The sequence below is a fragment of the Agelaius phoeniceus genome, chromosome 1 (genome assembly GCF_051311805.1).
Source record: "Agelaius phoeniceus isolate bAgePho1 chromosome 1, bAgePho1.hap1, whole genome shotgun sequence".
Classification (NCBI taxonomy): Eukaryota; Metazoa; Chordata; class Aves; order Passeriformes; family Icteridae; genus Agelaius; species Agelaius phoeniceus.
In genome coordinates, this window is record NC_135265.1 from 52,951,488 (window position 1) to 52,972,086 (window position 20,599).

The window sequence follows — 20,599 nt, forward strand, 5'->3', positions numbered from 1 at the left end:
CTGCTACAATATATGTGCTCATTCAGTTTTGAATTCAAGGGGGTGTTATAGTGAGTGCTCCTTGGCAATAAGACAAACATACTAAGTCTGGTTTTTCCTTTTGCTCATAACTTTAAAAAGTGTGATGAATTTGGATTTAATTAACTGGATTGTCTTTAAACTGTTCTTTCTTGGTGCTGCCCATGAGGGTGATGTAGATCTGGAATAATTTTGCCCCAGTCAGTGTCATTACTTCTGCTTTGATGTAGATGTAACTGAGAGCAAAATCTGATCTTCCCTGAGAAAGTCATCATCTACTAGTTTAAAAGGAAGAGTAAAAGCTCAGTGAGTTATGGAGAATATTCTTAAAGCTCTGCTGTGTAAATCTCACAAATTTGCTTTATTAAGAGGAAAGACAGAGCTAATTCAGTTTAAAAAAAGACTATTTATTTTGCAATTTTTTTTAGTTCTTTGAATTTGATATGCATTTTCAGAAAGTACACCAAAAGAAGCTTGAATCAGATCTGGGGTGTGAGGTTCATTTTATACATGTATATGAACTTTCATCCTTCCTCAGGGGAGAGAATGCCTTCAAATGCACATTTTTTCACATTCCCCTTCTAGTGCAGCTTGATCCCTCAGATAAATCTCTACTCACTGTTTATGTTATCACTGTGGAAAAGTTTGTGAAATCACAGATTTGGCAGCACAGTTTCAAAAACATCCTTGAATAGGAGAACACCGTCTGGGAAAAGTGAAATGTTTTATTACAATTGGAGCTCTCAGATTTAGATGTCTGCAGTATCTGCTGAAAAACCTCCTCCCCCAGCCAGGAAAGTTAGGTGTTAGACTGATCTGCCAACATTTGTGGTGTCATCTAACGGTCTCTTGTGCATTTTTTTTTTATTTCAGCCATAGCCTGTGCTAATTTTGGCACCATTAATACAAAATTTGGGTTTACCTGCTTTAGTTTCTAGTGATTTTTTTAAACTTGGGGAGACAAGAGTTAACCAGGTGTGAGAGTGGTGTCTCAAATCGGTAAGACTCTGTTACAGGTATGAACCCTGTGGGTCTGTCCCACAGGGACACAGTGAAGGGTACAGAAGCCATCAGCCCAGATATCAGAGCAAAAGGAGATGCCAGTGAGTGGTTGGCAAAGGATGCAGAAGTAGTTGGAAGGATGCAACATCCATTGATCTCCTGAAATATTTTGTTGCTTGCTGCTCAGAAACAGACAGTAGGAAAGAAAAACCCCAAAATTTGTCAGTAGTGTTGCAGTGAATTTTAAAATGTTTTTGTCAGCGAACCTAGAAAACAGCTTTTTTTCCTCCCTCCAATCTAGTTCCCAAACCATTCTGTAAATAATACCTTCTAAAAAATCATAATAAACAGAAACTTACAGTTCTGGTCTTCTACTTATCTCGCCCTAATTTTCAATCAGCAATAATGAACAAACTAATGCCTGTGGAAATAGAACTTTATTGCTCCCCATGGCCTCTCTGACCTTTCCTGAGACAACATTTGCATTTAGCTTACTGAATAAGTTTTGCTTTTCTGATAAATATTTGTTCTATTTGGAAAAAAGTCCATCAGGTTAATTGTGGTTAATAGTTAGCCAAAAAGTAACAGGTAAGTAAACAGAGCTTTACAAAGAAGGTGTACAGGAAGTAGCAGAGTGTTTTCTGAGGCATCACAGACAGATAATTTATCAGGTACAGCTCATAGAGCTTCAGCAACACAGATATGACTGTCTGAGTTTGTTTTTTTTCAATTATATTTCCTTTAAAAATTAACTTAGATTTAAAAGACCAACCTTCCTTATTTCTCTGCAAAGGGCATGAATGCTAGAAACTTACATTAATTAAGAAGAAAATGAATCAGAGGTTAGCTCCAGGTTACATCAGGTTGACTTTTGCTACCATGAAAGCTTTATATGCTACTGAAGACAGACAGGATGTTTACATGTACATGTAAAAGGTACTGGCCAGGAGAGATCTGCAGGAAAGTAATTCTTAATGGAATTTCACAATCTTTAAATCTTCACTGAGAGAAATGTATCATCTCCACTTTTCCAATCAGTCTCCAGTCACAGCTCCACAGCTCTCCACACCCAGGTCAAGCTCCTATTATATATGGTTTAAAAAGAGTGATAAATACTTTATTTTAAAAGTAAGCAATATAATCTGTCATCAAACAGTCATGATTCTACATGTCTGTGCAATAAAATGAGGCCCCCATGTTTTCAAGAAGTGAGGAAAGCCACATGGCTATAGAACCTTTAGAACCTTTGTTCTGCCTTTGAGATCATGCTCAGCTTCAGAAAGTGCTTTGAAGGAAAGGAAAATAAAGGTAAATAAAGTAAATGGAAAGTAGTCTAAAGCTTTAGTTGTGTTAGCAAAGATCAGTTCTACCAGGTTGTCTTTCTTGGTGAGATGGTTGGGTTCTTGCTTTTGTTTCATTTTGTGGAGATAATTACTAGCCTGAACTTCAGTAACCCAAGTAATGAAATGAAGTTACTATATAACTTGAAGGAGGTTACATTAGTTTAGTAGCAGAGTTTAAACTTGGATAAAGAGCTGATTAAAGGGGACACAACAGATTGTATCAGAAAAGCTCTGGAGACAGGTATCTACTGGGTATCCTTAAGAATTGCTCTTGGGACATATCTAATTAAATATTTTCATTAAAGATCTTTGCTTCTCACAGCGATGGTTCATGATGGAGAGCTGAAGAGGAAGGTTTGGATGGCATTTGAGTAGAATTGAAGAATGCTAAGTGGAATAAAAGTTAAAATTGTGCAGAATGCAGAAGTACATACTTATTCTTGTTTTAATCTGGAAGAATGGAGGAACTCATGTGTATATCCAGAAAATAAGGATACACTGTGCAGAAAATCCCAGTAGTGATAAAGCATTAATATCATTTACAATACACTGCTAAGTCCTTGGCAGAAACACTGTATATAGTTCTGGTCCCCAGTTTAATGGAATATGGATATTAACTGGATGGATACAATAAAAGGAAAATCAGGGAAATATTCTGGTTTATGAGACAGGGTTAAGAGAGTTGAATGAATCAAAATAAACTGTAACATGGTATATGCATTGGAAAAGACAGTATCAGACTGGAAGGAAGCTACCTTAATGGAAAGAACAATGCTAGCACAACTTACACAAATAGTCTGAATGGTAAAGCCTGAGTTTTGGCTGAATGTTTAGAAGCAAATTTCATAAATATCAGAGGGATGAAGGTCTGGAGCAAACTCCAAGAGGTACAAAGGGCCCCACTACCTCCCTGGGGCTCCGTGTGTTTTCAGAGGGCTGTGGCATGGCACACATTGAATTAAACATAAGCACTGAACAGGGAACCTGTAGGAACATCACATGACCCTATAGGTTCTAATGGATAAATCTGCTTATAGCTATCACTGGTGTCATTCATTCTTATTACTCTCCTAGTTGTTCACAGGCAAGTTAGGTCTTGTTACAACCCAGATGTTTGTAGAGAAATTTGATTTATGCTGTGTCTCTATTGAAATCTTAAGCTGTCTGCAAATAAAGGGACATTGTATCCCGTGCAGTGAGGGTGAATAGTTCTGTTAGTTTTCTTATCTGTACCCGCTGCCTGCAGAGGGTCTAGTGACAGCTCACACCAGTGAGTCCTTCGAAAGCAGCTGTGTCTGGGGCTTCCCCTTCCTGGGTATGAGTGACTCAGCAGCACCCAGCTGTTAGGAATGGTGTGACATGGGTTTCTGCCCTTGCAGAGGCAGGGTTTGAGCCCATCTGGCAGGCAACTGGTAGGGTTTCTGTGTGTGTGTGTGCAGCACAGCTGGGCTCAGTGCTTGTTTGTCCAGTGGCTGGTGTACCGATGCTGATCTCTCCCCATGCTGGCAGTGCTCTGCATGTAATGTAATCATTACAGTCCCCTTCCAGGAGGGGAAATACCTCAGGAGATGTCCATGACCTCCTAAAGTGCACATTCATGAAGGCACTTGGTGCTAAGGTAAGATGGTCAGAGGAAGCATCCATTTTTAAAATCCCACATGAGAGAATCATTTTGAGAAATACCTCAGAGTTTTCAGGAATATTTGTAAGATTGTGAAATCAAAACACTTCCTGCAAGGAAGAAGAAGGCACTCAGAAAGCATATGTTATATGTCAAAGCCATAACTTTTGACCTCTTAGCCTCTTGAGCAAGATATTCCCAGGCTATTAAATTGTCTTTATTGCTCTGTCATATATTTGTAGCACGTGTTCAGAAGTAAATATCTTATCTCATAACAGACCTAAATAAAAAACTGTGCTTTCCTAAAAAAAAAAAGAAACAATCCCAAGAAATATCAACCACCAAACAAGCAAACAAACAAACAAAAAAAAAAAAAACAAACAAAAAACCAAACAAAAACCTTTTCTATTTTCTTAATCAAGACAGGAGCATGACCCTAGATGAAAAATTCTCTTCTCTGGCGGAAGAATTCAAGACTTTGTTTTGAGTCATGGCATTATGCCACAGAGGATAAAGTACATTTTTAAGTCCCTGATAAATACGCTGACTACTTTTATTTAGGGACACACTGTTGCATGATAGTGCTGAGAAATAATTAATGCATTAACTTGGGCAGTTGTCATTGCAGAACATAATGCTCCACATCCCCACGTAACTCCCCCACCCTCTTTCTCCAGCCAATTGGTGAACAAGGAAAGAAATTTTTTACGTCATAGCAAGGAAATAGTTACAGTATCTGGGTTATGTGATGATAAACTCCTGTGGAAATTGAAACAGGATTGTTTTTCACTCACAGTCAACTCTGTGTTAGTATCATACATATCTATAAAATGTACTGAGTCTCTGTTTTCTGAAGTGCTCAACAACACTTCCTAGCTCACGGTGTCTTCAGCAGCGGGATATTCATTGCACAATTAATGGGGTATTTATTCATCTGAACAAAAACCTTATTTGCTCTGCCTCATGACATGTATGATGACATATATTCCTTGAAAATAAGTAAGGAGGAAATGGCAGTGCCTACATAGGGAGATTCCTGTAAGCATTTGCATGATTGGAAGTGTTTTCTTCTTAAGGGGTCTGTGCATAAGCACACAAGACTTTATGGGAGACAGTGGTAGGTACTGTTCATGCTCAGGGAGAGCTTGGAAATTGGTGTGCAATACTCTTACCACCCCCCTCCTGCAGTTCAATCTCACCTTTAAGTATTTCAGATAGACTTATGGTGGCAACAAGAGGCCATGTAATACATATATATATATATCTTATATATTATATATGAATGTGTGTGGATATACAGTGCTGTGGGGTGCAGGGGGTCAGGCAGTGGTAGGAGGTGCTTTAAAGGAGTTCACAGTTTATGCATACCAGTGGTTTCCATCATTGCTCAATATGCAAGTGCCTCCAGTAGTTCTAAGGGAGGTGGGGTACAGACTTCTCTAGCAAGTGTAAGCCTGCTTTTCATTATTTAGCTTTCATGGGCATGGAAATAGTCCAGGGTCTCCCAGGGTGGTGTTGAGCACAAATTGAAAAGCTCTGGTTGAGGATGCACATAAAATGATGCCTTAGAATGAATGAGATAATCCTTATTACTTTTGCAGTTGTAACCACAGAGATCTAATAGCATCTCTTTATTAAAAGCAGGCAAAAAATAAGTTTCCAGTGCCCTGTCTGAGAGATGTGCACATTTTGTCATTGCTTCTGAAATCCTGTTGCTTTTCCATAAGTTTTCACATAATGGGCACAGCAAAATGCTTTTGAACAAGAGACAGCCTTCCAGTTCTGTGGTATAGGGTTTGATTACTTATAGTCAAGTTTCAATCTAAAGAAATTGCTTGAAACCAAAAAGAATGGGATAAGGCTTTAAGGCAGAATTTTCAAAAGCAGCAGTTTTATCATCAGGGTTTCAGCAGCTTCATCTTTACATGGTCACTGATCTAGGCCAATGCAGATTTTCCACTTGATGAGTTTTGTATTCCGGAAGCATAAAACTTATTTTCCCTTCCTGATGGAAAGCCAAATTTTTAAATAAATGCACTTAAATGGAAAAAGAAGGACAGACAGTTTTTCATGCTTGAAGACATACATTATTAGGAGCAGGTAAGAATATGTTTGGTGTTCATGAGCATCCTCACATTTTTGGGTAGGATTAATTTCTCACAGAAATGCAACAAAAATTGCACAGAAGTCCAATATTTTGCCATGTCCCAGCATCTGGCAGAGCACATCAGTCACATCCTGTGAGATGCAGTTGCAAGGGTTGTGGAACTCCTCCTTAAAACAATGGGTTCCAACATGCAGAGGGAAAAGCAACACCCTAAACCACCACATCTGAGTTACTCTGAGACCTACATTTTCTTTCCTGAGTTGTGTTAGTAGCACGTTATCTGGAATAGATGCATGCTGCCAGAGCTTTTTCCCACAAGTATAAACTGCATTGCCATTTATTGGGAGAGTTCAGTAAAGCATAGCAGAAATTTTCCATAGAGAGTTTTGAGACTTTTAATGGAAACTTATTTTGGCAAAGCTCTGACAGAACTCAGTAATTTCATTTATGAGATCCAAGAGCTAAAAAGCACAACCCCTCTTCTATCGGGCGCTGTCTCGTAAAAGCAAACCTGGTGACAGCAGAGACATCCTGTAGCTGTATAACATAGCCAGATCAGAAGCTCAGTTTTCCCAAGGGATTGCTTAACTCCTGTACCAGAACCTTTGGGGAGCTTGTAAGCTGAATGCGGCTGCAATGCATCTACCAGCAGCTGTTTTCTGTCCCTTCTAAGCCCATCTTTCTCTTTCTTTTTTTTTTTTTCCTATTATTTTTAATGCCATTTTGCATTCTGCTTAAAAATGATGACAGTGCTCCAAGGTACTGCAGCCCAGTGCGACTAAGTGAAGTCAGTGCCCTCATGCAACACTGATATCAACACAGTGATGTTGCATTTGGGGGCAAAATGGGGGCTCTTATTCCTTCAGAATGTTCCTTCGTGGAGGCATAGTAGGTCTTGAAAACTTTACTTCTTAATGGCAAAACTTCCATCTTTGTTTGAGTAGTGCTGATCCCTCTTAAAGAGAGGATTTTCAACAGCCAGTGCTGATGGCCACCTCCCACTGGCATGCTAAATGATTTATGTGCCAGACTCCTATTCCCACTTTGGAAAATCTGTCTAAATCTTTTGAAGTTTTGTAATGCAGACTTCTAGTTCTGGTATTGAGAGCAGGATTGTCCTGCTTTATTTTTCCAAGACTGGCCATACAATCCAACTTACTGCACAGTCTCGCATTCAACACTGCAAAGTTCATTTCCTAGCCCATGGAAGAAATAATTTTATTTCTTCATTTTGAGTATTTGTTTCCACATTTTGGATGGTGAGGATGAAGGCAACACAGAGCTGCTAAAACACAAAGCTTCTCTGTTCTCTGGGGCTGGTGGCATTTCATCACTTGCAGTGAGGCAGTTTACTGGGCTCACAAGAGCTGCTGCAGCTCCTCCATGAAGTGATAGATAGATAGGGATTGAAGACTGGCAAATGCATCAAAGGCAGCCCAACAGACCTATGGCTTTAAGAACTTGGTAGGTGTCATTTTTCCCAGATAAGGTGGCTCTGGTTTTAGTAAGGCTTATCAGAAGATATTTCACAAGGCAGGGAGCACCTTTGCTGTGGAGTGGGAGAGTTGGCTGTGGCTGTGTAATGTGTCCATTTGCTCAGAAGGTGACCATTTTGCAATTTTGGAAACTTTCTGGGATGCAATGGCTACGGCCAGATCTTTCTGAAGTTAATGTCATTTTCTGGAAAACAAAGTGTGATTGGGTTTTTTTTTTCAGCTGAGATACATAAATGCCTGCCTCACATAATTTTTTCCCCTCGTAGTTTTAGTACTCCATAAAAGTCCTTGGAAGATTCAAGCATACAAATTCTTGGCATAATGGATGTCACATCTTAACATTGCTTGCTTCTAATATCTTTTGAGGTTGCTATGCTGCCAACCCTTCCTTTCGTTGAATTTCCACCAAAGATGGGCTAGAGAAAAGTGTAGCATCTCAAAGCAATGTACCAGAAATACATTAGATTGTGATTTAAATTGTTTTGCTGTTCAAGAAACTTCTTCCCACAAAAAGCTGAAGTCAAGGAAGTGGGTTTCTTGGGCAGGTGCCTAAGAAGGTGTTTTGGAAGGTGTAAGGCATCCTAGCAGCACTGGAGTAGCAAACACCTACAGGGTGCCTGTGTTTGGCAGATGAGCAGGGCCAATCCTCCTGCAACACTGCTGAGATGCCCCACAGCAGTGATGCTGGTGCTGGAGCTTGCACTGGGATGTTCCCAGCTCTGTTTCCCTTTGTTTTCTTCTAGGAAGCAAAAAAAGCCAGAGACCCGTGTACAGCAGCAAGTTTCCAAATTGTAATATAGTGAAAAGTAAAAGCTGATTATTTCTAGTCAGAGTGGAAAAAAAACCAACCCAAATCCAATGGATGACAAAAATTCTTCCATTCATCAAAACTCTTGAGTACTATCATTTGCAGAAGAAGCATTGCAGGAACAGAGGAGCAGATGGGAACAGGAGCAAGTGAGATCAGTTCTACAGTCAGTCGTCTCTGGCTTTCATGTCTCTTCATGCATTTCGCTGCACTGGTAAAAAGTTTCTGGCATTTTTTCCCCCCTCAAGACACTTTTGGCAAAGATAAGCACAGTCCAACCGTCTGCTACCGATAACATTTTCACATTCTGTGCTGGAGCTTAGGTTGTAGCTGACTTACCAGTTTTTTGTATACAAGGGGACGTTTATTCCCCCTGTTCACTGAACTGATGGGGCAGTTCCTTTCTGAAAAATTTTTCTTCAGGGGGTGGAATGTGTTAAAGCAGGTTTGTGTCATTTATGTAAGGGCGGATTTTCTTTTAATCCTTATCTGCATGTCATCTTCTAGATTTTCATATTTGCATGTAGGGGAGGTGACGTGTTTGATAAAGCTGTGCATTGTTTTTCCCGCCTTGTTTCTTGGAAAAGGTCCTTGAGAAAGACCATCCCTCAACATTAGGGACAAAGGAGTTGCAGAACCAAATTTAGCAACTGCAGTCATCTTTATTATGATTTGAAACCTTCACAATTAAACAGCCACTAATTCTGAGTATATGTGAAACAATAATTTGACCTAAAAAGACACACAGGTCAATGCAAGGCACAGCGTTTTGATAAACGTGAGGCTTTGTTCTTTTCAGGGAAAAAAGTTTCACTTACCCATCTTCAATATTTGTTTTATTAGTATTTTCAAAGACAATTTAAAAAAAAAAAACACAAACAAACAGACCTCAGAAGTTTTTTCTCTGTGACCTGCATGAATGGACATCATGATCATAGAAGTCTAAGAGTGTTAGCAGGGATTTATCCAGTATTACATTTTATTTCTGGAGTTCAGATTGCAGATGTTCTGGGCTCTGTACTAAGCCATGGAGCTTTTGCTTTGTTGAAAAGGGTGAAAGGACATGAGGAAGGAGCCATGCAAATCATGAGATGGAGAGGGAACTTCTTTGGAGTTTGAACAGCATGAAATGAACTGTAATCATGCATTTCAAATACCTTTTATAGTGTTCAGACGTGTTTACAGATCTTCACAGAACTGAACTCTGGCATTAAATGTGACTGACATTCCCTATTGCTAAATAAGACCAGCTCTAAAAGCAGTCCACTTGCTATAACTTGCAACATTTATAGTAACAACGACTGAATTCAATGTTTTTTCTTCCCAGACTTTTGAAGATAAATAGTTCTTCATCTTCAAAACTTACCCAGGTGCTGTTAAAACATTTTGTGGCTTTTTACCTGGGCTTTCAAAATGTAATTGTAGTTCTCCTCCTTCCAGAATAAAGGGTGGTAGAGAGTCTATTTACCTCATTTATTAAATTTCACACAGTTAAATTAAGTGAAATAAGTGCTTGATTCAGATCCCATTCATTTCAATAGCAGTCTTTCCACTGAGTTTTAGTCAAGTTTTAAATGAAGATCAGAAGATGATCCTCATTTGCATCTAATATGCTTTTCTGCTATGCCTTTTAAACTTAAATATTACCAGAGGCTCTTCAAACCCAGCAGCGTGTATTAACTTGCTTGCTTGTCAACATGCACAAATATCCAAATTTCGTCTGGAAGCCCTAGAGTCATTGTTAGCATTTATTCCCATGAATGCACAGTTGTTGAAAACAAACTTTTAAAGCTTTTATCAGCTTGCATTTGTTCTTTGTAGTCAGTTGACAGGGCATTTGCTACAGCAGTAACTTAGCAGTACCTTTTATTGTTTGAAGCAGTAAATGCTGTTTATCTTAGTCCTGTCTGCAGTTTTTGTCTTGTTTTAGTCTTGCTAGAGGAGGTGACCTCATTCTTAAGGGACAAGATGTCCTGTAGGGAACTTTGAGGCATAGAGCTTCCTGTAGCTCTCCAGCATGACTCCACAGGAGGCTGGAATTTACTGTAGAGCAGCTTGGGAGGAAGTATTGGGACTGATGCAGCTGCACATGCCCCCAGAGGCTCAGTGTAGCATTCACCGTGGGTGCTGGAAGCACTTCCATGTCCTCAGTGGGCAGAACCACACACAGAAGTGGATGGGGTGATCATGGAGGTGGGCAAGTGTAGTTCAAAGCAGCAGATGAAGCTTGTGTGGTTGCTGTTGTGTTTCAGCAGTACTCTACATATGTTGGGTCTCTAGAGATCTCCGTCTGCTTATCTGGGAGAGCTACAGATATATACTTATATATATAATTATTTTTTTTTGTGCATGTGTAATCATATACTTATTGGATGTGTTGTATTTGTAATAGCAAGCTTTTAGTGTTCTGCTTGGAATCAGCTGCAAGTGGTTTCTCTTGTCCTTTTTGAGCCAATGAGTGCTCACATAGAATTTACACCTCAGGGGATTCAGAAATATGAGCATGAGAACCACAGCTTACTTCAACATAAGACTTGATTTAATATAAATAAAGAAAAACATATGACTTTTTTTCATTGAAAGGCACAAATTGAAATATGCAATTGCAGTGTCTCAAGAAATCCCACATACTAAAATGTTCACAGCACAGTTAAATGCCTTTAACTCTCATTTCTCAAGTTAACTCATTTTGAAATGATTTTAAACAATTCAGTGCTGATGTAACTAGCAACTGATCCCATATTTTCACAGCCACACATCTTCAGTTTCTTTTTATTGTTCTATAAAATCCTGCTGCTTGATAGATGTTGCCAGAACAAGCAACAGTGAAGAATGTGGGGGTTTTTAGACCATGGAAACAGGCTTATTTATCCATTGTCATCTACTTGTTTTCCCAAATATCCTGGTGTAGATCTTAAGGTGCCATAGCCCTGCCAGACATGTGTCACCAGATTCAAGGCTTGGTGAGCTATGCCCATTGTTGTGCTCTGTGCAGACTGTTTACACCACTTGCAGCAAACACAGCAATACAAACTTCTCCATGGATGCCAGGAGAACCATTCCATTTCTGTGAGCCATTTCCCAGGGCCTGAACTTCACATGAATGGAGCTGTGTGACAGTCCTTCTCACACTCCAGAGTTCTGCCCAGAGGATGCACGCAGGTTTTTTGAGATGAGCATAGTAGATGTGCTGGTATATGAAACTGGAGGGTTGGAGGACTGCAGCCATGGACTTCTATCCAGGACCTGTGCTGCCTGATAGACAGACCCATCCCTGGGGGAAACAAGCCACTGTAGTGCACAGAGCTTCTGGGACTGACACCAGAGTCTATTGCCCCTTGCATGGTCTCTTGTTTGGGTGCACACAGTACAGTGTAAGACAGACTTGCTTTGGTCAGTATGTGGATTTCACACAGCATGAAGATCATGCTTCTAAAACACAGGCATGGGCAATGCTTTCTCTTGGGAGACCCAGAATAAGTGGGATGGCAGAACATCCATCCAATATAACCAATATACCACCAACTCTGCCTTTCCCCACTCTTTAATTTCCTCTTCAGTGGTTCCCAAAGTCTTGTTCCTTTCCATAGCACTCAGCAGTGTTTCCCCGTGCTGTACACCACTTGAATGTCTAAGCTGCAGTTGGCATTTTGTCTTGAAGAGCCCCATTTTGAACACTATAGCATCCAGCTTCAGTTGCTCTGTTGTATGTAGGGAACAGTGAGTCTAAAAATGGCAAGCCAGGGCATGAACTCATCACTTTGCCCATCCTGATACGGATATATTTGTAGAGCCAAGCTGATCACCGTGCTCTGTTGGGCTCCCATGGGAAAACTTGGGGGCACCTCAGAGTCCATGCTGACTTCACAGAGCACAGTCAGTACAGCTTGAGTTTCTCTAAATATGGTTAAAAAGTGGGGGAAGGTGCCTCTGTGGTTTTCTGCACAAAATTTGTTAAGTGTTGTGTCTAGTATTTATAAGCTATTCATTTATAAACTATTACAAACTCATTTATAAACTCATTATTTAAGTTCACTGGTTATTGCACTTGTAATAGACCTTTTAACCTTGAGCAATAGCTGAAAAGAGAAAGCCCCATGCAAGCTCTTAGTTACCTTTGTGGAAGCCTCTCCAGAGGGTGTGAGTTGGAAGAGCAACCCAACAGCAGCACCCCAGCTGCTGGGGAGGATGTCTTGGGGAGCTTGGTTTTCCAGCCATCATTCTCAATAAATAGCCTGCAAAAGTCAAGGCAAAATCCTAGTGCACTAGTCACTGGCCATGTGTCAGAGAACTGGGCTGAAATGTAGCTTGGAGAAGGGCTGAAGCCTGAGGGGAGCATCCTGGTAGCACTGGGAGTGGGAGCTGGCCCAGGTGGCAGCTGCTTTGCAGGGAGAGGAGAGTCCTCAAGTGCAGAGGCCACCACCCCTGGGGCATGCTGGGGCACCACCAGGCATTAATGCCAGCACTGCCTCCCTTCCTTCAGCATTTTGCCACTGATGGACCCAGTGGATCCTGGCTTCTCCCTCTGGTCACCTCATATTATTCCCAAGTCTTTTTCAGGGCAACTGCATCCCAGGACCCCATCTTCTGCCTAGTATGTGTTCTGCAGTCTTTGATGTAACACCTTACCTTTGGCTATAGTTCATGTAATGTTGTTCAGGGAGCTTATTTTCCTAAATTATACAAACAAACCTGTGCTGGTCATCTGTCCCTCTTTGTTATTTAGAACTCCAGCAATGCTTGGGTCATCTGCAGGATTCCTCAGCAGTGATTTGAAGTATTCTTTGAGATCAGTGACAAAACCATATGAAGAAAACTGAGCTAAAGATAACTCAGGTTATCTTTCAGTACCTCAGTGGAAATACCCTCTCTGAAAATTCCCATCTATTATTCACCTTTGGAAAGCAACTTTTCCCCAACTGCAAGGTGACAATTCCTGTTTCTTTCGAATTTTCCTTGTATTTACAGAAAATATTTGTATCAACAACAGTTTTATCCTAAGACATTCAGAGGGTAAAGCTTAAATCTGGGTTAGTCCATCCTGTCCATGTACTTGCTCCAAATTTATACCGGTATCAGCAAGAGAAGAATTTAATCCCCCATCCAGTTCACATTGAAGCCAGTGGAAAGATTGATTTCAGCACATCCTGGTCTGGCCTTAATCTCTGGAGGATTAATAAACATACATGCAGAATTAAATAATGGCAACAAAGAAGAAAAATAGAAATATTAGTAAATTATATTGGGGAGGGAAAAAAAAACACACTGGGGAATTAATAAGGTTGAATCCCTTGTTGTCAGAAATACTGTGACTTTGGTGAGGTCTTCATCCAGAAGCAAGTTGTTTTGTATATGATTATTTGTTCTTTCAGGCAAATGCACTCACCAGCAAACAGACCATCTGTCATGATGCCTCCATCCTTTGCAATTTAGGATGTGACTTTTGGCATTGAAGGGCAGGTCTCCACTCCTAATTGGAGTCAGGAAGGGAAACCTAAAATTACATTTATCTGGAAAAGTTGCTTTTGTCAAGTAAATAGAAATAAGAAACCATCTGGGAAAGCTTTCCCTCAAGGCATATTCTTTTTCTCCACTAGGGTGTTAGTTTTGGTAATTTTTGCAATTACAGTTTCCATCTAAGTATTTTTAAGAGCTCTGTCATTGTTTTGGTCCCAGTGTGTCTAAAAGTTGGAATTAATCTCAGCAACTGCATTACTCCAAACCACACTGTTTGAGCAAGAACTTGCTAAAGCCACATGAGGTTGTTTTTCACAGTGTTTTGAATTAAAGTATCTGGATATGTACAAAATCATTATCTTCTGCAGAAGAATTTCCAGTGCCCGAATGTTGCTGTCATTAAGTTGAAACTGGACTTTTTAGGCATTGTATGGGTTTGCAGACACTGTTCTCGAAGGAAAACGTGTGCCAGCATGTGAGCACTGTTTGTACTCCTCACCTTTTCCTAGCTTTCCTTTCCATAACTTCCCATGGCACATTGCAGCAGATTTGGTTTTCCTTTTGTGTCACATGAATTTTCCTCCCTCTTGAAGTTCTTACTCAGTGAAACATACTCTGTAAACATACTCAGCCCAGCAATACTGGGTAATTTCTCCATCCCTTCTCTCTGTAGAGCTGAGGAACTTGTGAATATAAGAAATATTTCTATTTGAGTGATTGATTAATAAAATGTAATGTCACTTTCTTATTTCAACCTCTGATATTTCATACTGTGTTTTCTTTAGGGGAAGCATTGCATGGTTCTTTCTCTTTCTAATAGGTTAGTCATGAAGACAAATGTCCTGTCTGTTCTAGTAGTTTGTTGTAAGCTTAAATATCATTATTTTCATGATTTGACAGCTAGTAAGCTGCGCTTTGCTGTTTTCCACTGCAGGTTATGTGGATCCATTTGATAGCTTTAAGGGTATGCCTTGAAGGTGGTTAAGAAAATACCTGATATAGAGGTCCTGCCCAGAGCTGATGTGTATATTTATGCATGACAAGCATCTTCATTTAATTTCAGAGGGCCTATTAGATGAAGGTCCTCATAAAGGGGAAACAGTTTTCCTCCCCTGGCAAGAGCATAGAGATGCAGGGTATGGCCAGGATCTCCTCTGGGTTGTGCAGGAGTTACGCAGGGGATACAGTGGGCAAAGGTTGGGATGGTGTGATTGCTCATACAGACCCAAATTGAGCAATATTTCCTATAAAGTTATTCCATTCACTTGGAAGGTTTTTCCCCCACACTCTGATGAAGATGTGTGGGATGTGGGCAGCACTGATGGCAGCACACCCAGTAGTAGTGTTATCTTCCCAGACATTCAGTGCCAGCTTTGTATCCCAACCAAGCACCCAGCAAGGTACTGCTCTTCCATTAAGTACCTAAAAACAATCAAAAGTGAAATTATTGCTAACAAGTGAGGAGAGAGGAACATTTATAAATACACTGTCAGATTAAACAAATACCCCTCATCTACAAGTTTTGTGTTATCATCAGTGATGGCTAGAAAACATGCAAAAGTACATAAATTTATCATACTAGGGCATATATAGTTATAAGTGTCATATGAAGCATGGAAATGGACTTGCATATCTCTGAAATTGCCTTTGTGAGTTACTATTTTGATGTGTCTATCAGAGCTAAAGGGAGACTAACACAAGCTAAGCATGGATACAAACAGAGTGATTTGGGGATTGGTGATAATTTGGTTTCAAAGCATTCTCTGGGGTTTTTCTCAAGTCTGGGGCAAATATGCGTGACAGGCTTGGGACTTCAATAATCAGAGATTTTCTGGGGAAAAGATGAAAACAGATTTTACTTGTATGAGTGCAATTGCTGCAGGGACCATTTTGTTTAATCTGAGCTTGTATGGATTTGGGAAAATATTGTCGCTTAGCATTACAGCTGTATGGGTGGCCTCTGTCTCCCTACCATCACTTGAGGAAAATGCTATTTAGGAAATGCTTTGGTTTCACACTACTACTTCAGGCTGCACAAGAAAAAAGTGGCCAAGGAGCAAAGGGTTGCAGAGGGTGAACCACCATCTAGAAATACACCTGTAAGTCCAAGCTTGAGGTAGAGAAGGGGAGGAACAAGCATGTCTGTGGACACACAGTAGCTTTTAGTAGCCAGGACAGCCAACCCTGCACTTTTCATAAGCACTAAATTCAATGAGTTTGCATTTGTCAGTATAGTGTGCCTCTTTCCTGAGCCCTTTGATTGCTGCTGCCTTATACAGCACCTGACAGATGGGTCATTTCAGCAACATCTAAATTTTTGTTAGGCTGTCTGTTGAGGTAATGCTGCAGCTGATTCAAGATCAACATCACTTTGGCATTTAAGAATTGCAGCATATGGGCTAAAATCTATATCACACAGAATTTAAATACTTCAGGGTGACAACCCCATGATGCTGCCCTGCAGAATTCTGGGTTGCCCCATGTCATAGGAGTGGTGGCTTGGGCACTAAGGGCCCAGCAGATCACCCTGGCTGGGATAGGAGAACCCTGCACTTCCAGCATGCAGCCCTGCTCTCAGCACTGCCACAGACAGCAGCCTCTTGGGATGTGACCTCTGTGTCAAAACTTTCCAGACCAGTTGTGTTTTTATTATATTAACATCAAAGATAAAAGCAAAGCTTTCGTCTTTCAGGGATCAGGCCATGCCCTGAAGTTCAGTTCTGGATTTTGGCTTTTCTACTGGTCAGGGATTCAGTTCTCACCCTGAATGTTTTACTTTCCCTTTTAGCTAAATGTGTAAGTGTCCACATAGAACATATATTATATGGTACATGCTACCATAACCTCCAGTAGTACCCTGCAAGTATCCATGCCCACCACTGACTCCTAAACCTGGATAGTGCTGGCTTTCCTACACATTGGAACAAAATTATGTAATGAATGTATTGCATGTGGCATCAGAATCTGTCCTTTAGAGGACAAGTAGGTTGAGTTCAATAGAGGTTAAATCGTAATAAATTCCAGCCACTCAAGCATGCACATCCCACTTAAAACTCTGCAGAGCAAGGCGAGCACCTCATTGTCTGTGCTTTAGCCTCTGGCCAGAGTGGCATTCACACTGTGATATTATATACAGATAATTATAGCCTGTATCTTTTTAGAACAGTTTCCATAAGCAAAGAAATTGCAGGAATGGTGTTATTCATCAGATACAAGCAGGCCATTTTATTTTCTTTTCAAATGTTCTAGTTAGAAAATTATTCTGCGCTGTTGCTTGAGCTTGGTAATACTGCTGCAGGGATTTACCTTGTTTTGTTTGATTTGGGTTTTATTTGCTCAGCATATACTGCTTATGACCCAGGTTCTCACTTGGTAAATAGTGGTGTGATGAAGTTCACTTTGTGGATGTACTTAGATCCCTTATATCTCTTAGCGCAAACAAAAATTTGTGCATGAGGGAGAAAGCTCCACTGAGGTGCTCTGGCTGATACTCTGACAGCCACACACTGTTGATTTCTTAGCAGAAGCAGCCCTCTTTATTCTGCTCTCCAGATCGTAACTAACATCTCATCTACAGCTACTGTTTGCTGGATGGAGGATGTGACGAGGGGACCAGTGGTTTTGAATGATTTTGGTAGAGAACTGCCAAAGTGCTGTCTGCCCACAGTACAGGGGAAAAAAGAGGTCCTGGGGGACCAAGGTGAAGCCCTTTCAGAGCTTGTTATGTCTGGGTTTCCCTCTGCAGCTTCACAAGCAGGGAAGCTCTTTCTCTTGCCTACTTGTTTCTGCTTCCTTGCTCTGTCCTCTGAGCTGTTTCCAATGCATGGAGCACCATAGTGAACCACATCAACAAGCTTTCCTGAGCTGAAAATACCCTCTGTCTAATTATTTATTTATTGTCCTATATTATTTGTAGCTTGGATCAACTCTTTGGCATGGTTCCCTGAGAGGTCCCATGGGAGGGGGAGAGGGAGAAGTGCAAGAGTAACCATGCCCTCTGACTGCTGCCTCGGTCTTGAAGCAGTGAAAAAGTCTGTCTTTCTCAAGACAGCTGGCCCAAGTTCAGAGCTCCAACACTTGTCTGATCCCAAGAGAAGCACATTCAAATGAGTGCATTTTGTCTTAGGGGTTGTTTCAACAAGCTGGGCTGTTTTATTGTATGATCTGATTGATGCCAAGCCACACAGAGTCGGTGAAGGGCACAGGTGGCCAGGAGGATGCCACCAGGGAAAGCTCCTCCTTCCAGCCATCCTTTGGTTCAGGTGTAGCATAAACACTGCAGCTTTTGCACTGGGCCTGTCTTGAGTATTGGGGCAGATCTTTGCTGGTAACCTCAGAGGTGCAACAAGTGTATTAGGTACATTTGGGGATCCTGAAGAGCACAGCAGGATGACTTATAGTTTTATTTCTGTGAGCAGTCCAAACTGCACCTGCTCCTGCACTGTGTTAGAGTGCTTTCCAAAATCACACTGTTCTAAAGATCAGATATGAGATGCCTAAACTGAGCATCCAAGATGATGTTTTGAACAGTCTGAGAATCTGTAATTACTGGTTTTTCCTTGGTTTTAGGATAACATTGCTTAAAATTCAAGATGTCCTCTGGGATGACTCCTTGACTTTTCCAGTCAGTTCAAAGACTCTTCATCCCTGTCCCCAAGAGCAACCAACACTTTTTCCAGAGCAGACTAGCCATATGACAGTACTTCTAACTTTCAAAATGTGACCACTCTGCAGAATAAAAACCTACCTATGACTCTGATAATTTGTGGACCTTGTACTTGAAGCAGACATCAAATACAGATTTGAAGTATGAGCACAATGCAACAGTTAGTTTGAAACTGGAACAGAAACTAAAACAATAAATCCCGTTTAGAATTTCTAAAGCAAGTGTTAAGAAATTCAGAAATTCAAAATATATAAAAAGGGTCAAGCAGCTTAGATGATGTGCTCCCAGCCTGTCATAGTGTTCCCATTTACCAGCAGTTGCCACTCTGATTCCAAACACTATAATGTTTCTCTAGATGTATAATGAGAAATAACTGAGGAATGTGAGTGAACAGCCTTGCTTTAAACATGGCCCAGAGTATTTAATCTGTTATAACTGTAACTCCTAATGCTGATGATTGTACTGAGAAGTACCACATGTTCAGTGAATAGTTTTGATGATTGGTAAGTGTGTTTTTATCACTGTCGTTACACTGTTTTTCCTACTAATAAAGCATCAGTTGTTCAGTAAATCTTCAACAGGTGTTGTCTTTTGTTACTAGAACTGAAACATATTTCCAGCTTTCTCAAGAGTCTTTGTTATTTGCTTTGCAGCACCCCAGTCTGTGATTGGTATTTCTGTGAATTATGGCTCTACAAAACTATCATTTCATATATTCATTTCTCCAAGTTAAAACAATATAATTCTTTCAATATGGAAAGCTGTGCCGTCAGGCTGGGGTTGCATTATGCAAACGATGAGATAACAGCCTCCTTTTGCTCCCACTGAAGAGCAAAGTGGAGCTGAAGGAGCCCCTAGAAGGGGTTGTGAAGTTTTTTACCACATTGTCTTATGTATCATTCTACTTTTCTCTGTATTAGCATAACTGAGAGATGTGTTCATTTGACCCCTGTAGGGATAGCACAGGGAATGACTGTATGAGTACAGAATTTTTCAGGGTTGTGTCTGGTGTTTTTCTTCAGAGCAAGTTTGCATTTTGCTCATGCATTGCAATCAAATACAATCTTGATAACTTTTTTCAGTTCCTCTAGATTTAATAAAGCAGAGTAATATTATTTCAGGAGGGGATTAATTTTTCCATCGTGCTGTTATAAATATTTGAAATCTCAGTGGTGCTCTGTGTGACACCTCTTCCTTCCCCACCAGGCAGAAATGGATTTGAGTGCCAAAGATGAATATGCCAGAAAATCTAAATCTGTCATACTCCCAAAATGTCAGAGTGGCAAGAGATGTGTAAGGCCCTGGAGGTTCAGTTAGACCTTAAAACCCGAATTTGTAGTTTAAGGGGTCCTTCAGGAAGCCCCCCTTCCTTCCTCTGAGCTTACAAGGAGACCCAACGCCCCTGAAAGTAATGTAAAATAGGTCCTCAGGAAAGTCACTTTTGGTGATACCTGGCAACATGCCAGTTTCAGTAGTGTTCAGTGGAACTGTATCAATGTCCTCTCTTCAGGAACTGAGTTATATCTGTGATGCAGAAAACTTAGTGCTCCCTATGTACAAAAGCCTCGTATTGCAGCTTTTCTATAACAGACAGTGATGGGCAGTTATTCCAACTCTAAATTCTGGTACATCTCTGTCCCTGGGAAACACTGCATACTTCCTACACTATTGCCATTGGAGTCATGACAGATAATGTTTTTGTTTCTTATTAAGATGATGCTTAACTTACTGTAGTGCTTTAAAGATAAGTGAGAAACAAGTCTTTGCCCTGTAGTTAATTCTTCCTTTCCTTCATGGAGCTTTCTCCTTTCCTCCACAGTTTGTCAAGGGACAAATAACAAGCTGACCCAACTGGGACATGTGGAAGACCATTTCACCAGCCTGCAGAGGATGTACAACAATTGTGAGGTGGTACTCAGCAACCTGGAGATTACATATGTGGAGCACAATCGTGACCTCTCTTTCCTGAAGGTTAGTGCTCATGGCCAATGAGGTCTTCTCTGCTACAACAAATCCTACTCCGTTTTTTAAGTGCAAAGGATCAGCTGCTGATAAAATTCTGTGATGATCCAAAAACATAG

At 40.6% G+C, this 20,599-nt stretch overlaps 1 protein-coding gene across 2 annotated transcripts in view; it reads left to right on the forward strand.

Annotated features, from left to right (window-relative positions):
• The window catches only part of EGFR (epidermal growth factor receptor), a 157,855-nt gene that overhangs the window by 88,620 nt on the left and 48,636 nt on the right, over positions 1–20,599 (forward strand). For both annotated transcript variants that reach the window (XM_054629073.2, XM_077178891.1), the window contains exon 2: positions 20,338–20,489. In XM_054629073.2, coding sequence (XP_054485048.2) covers positions 20,338–20,489 — 152 coding nt within the window. The remainder of the gene's footprint in view (positions 1–20,337; positions 20,490–20,599) is intronic.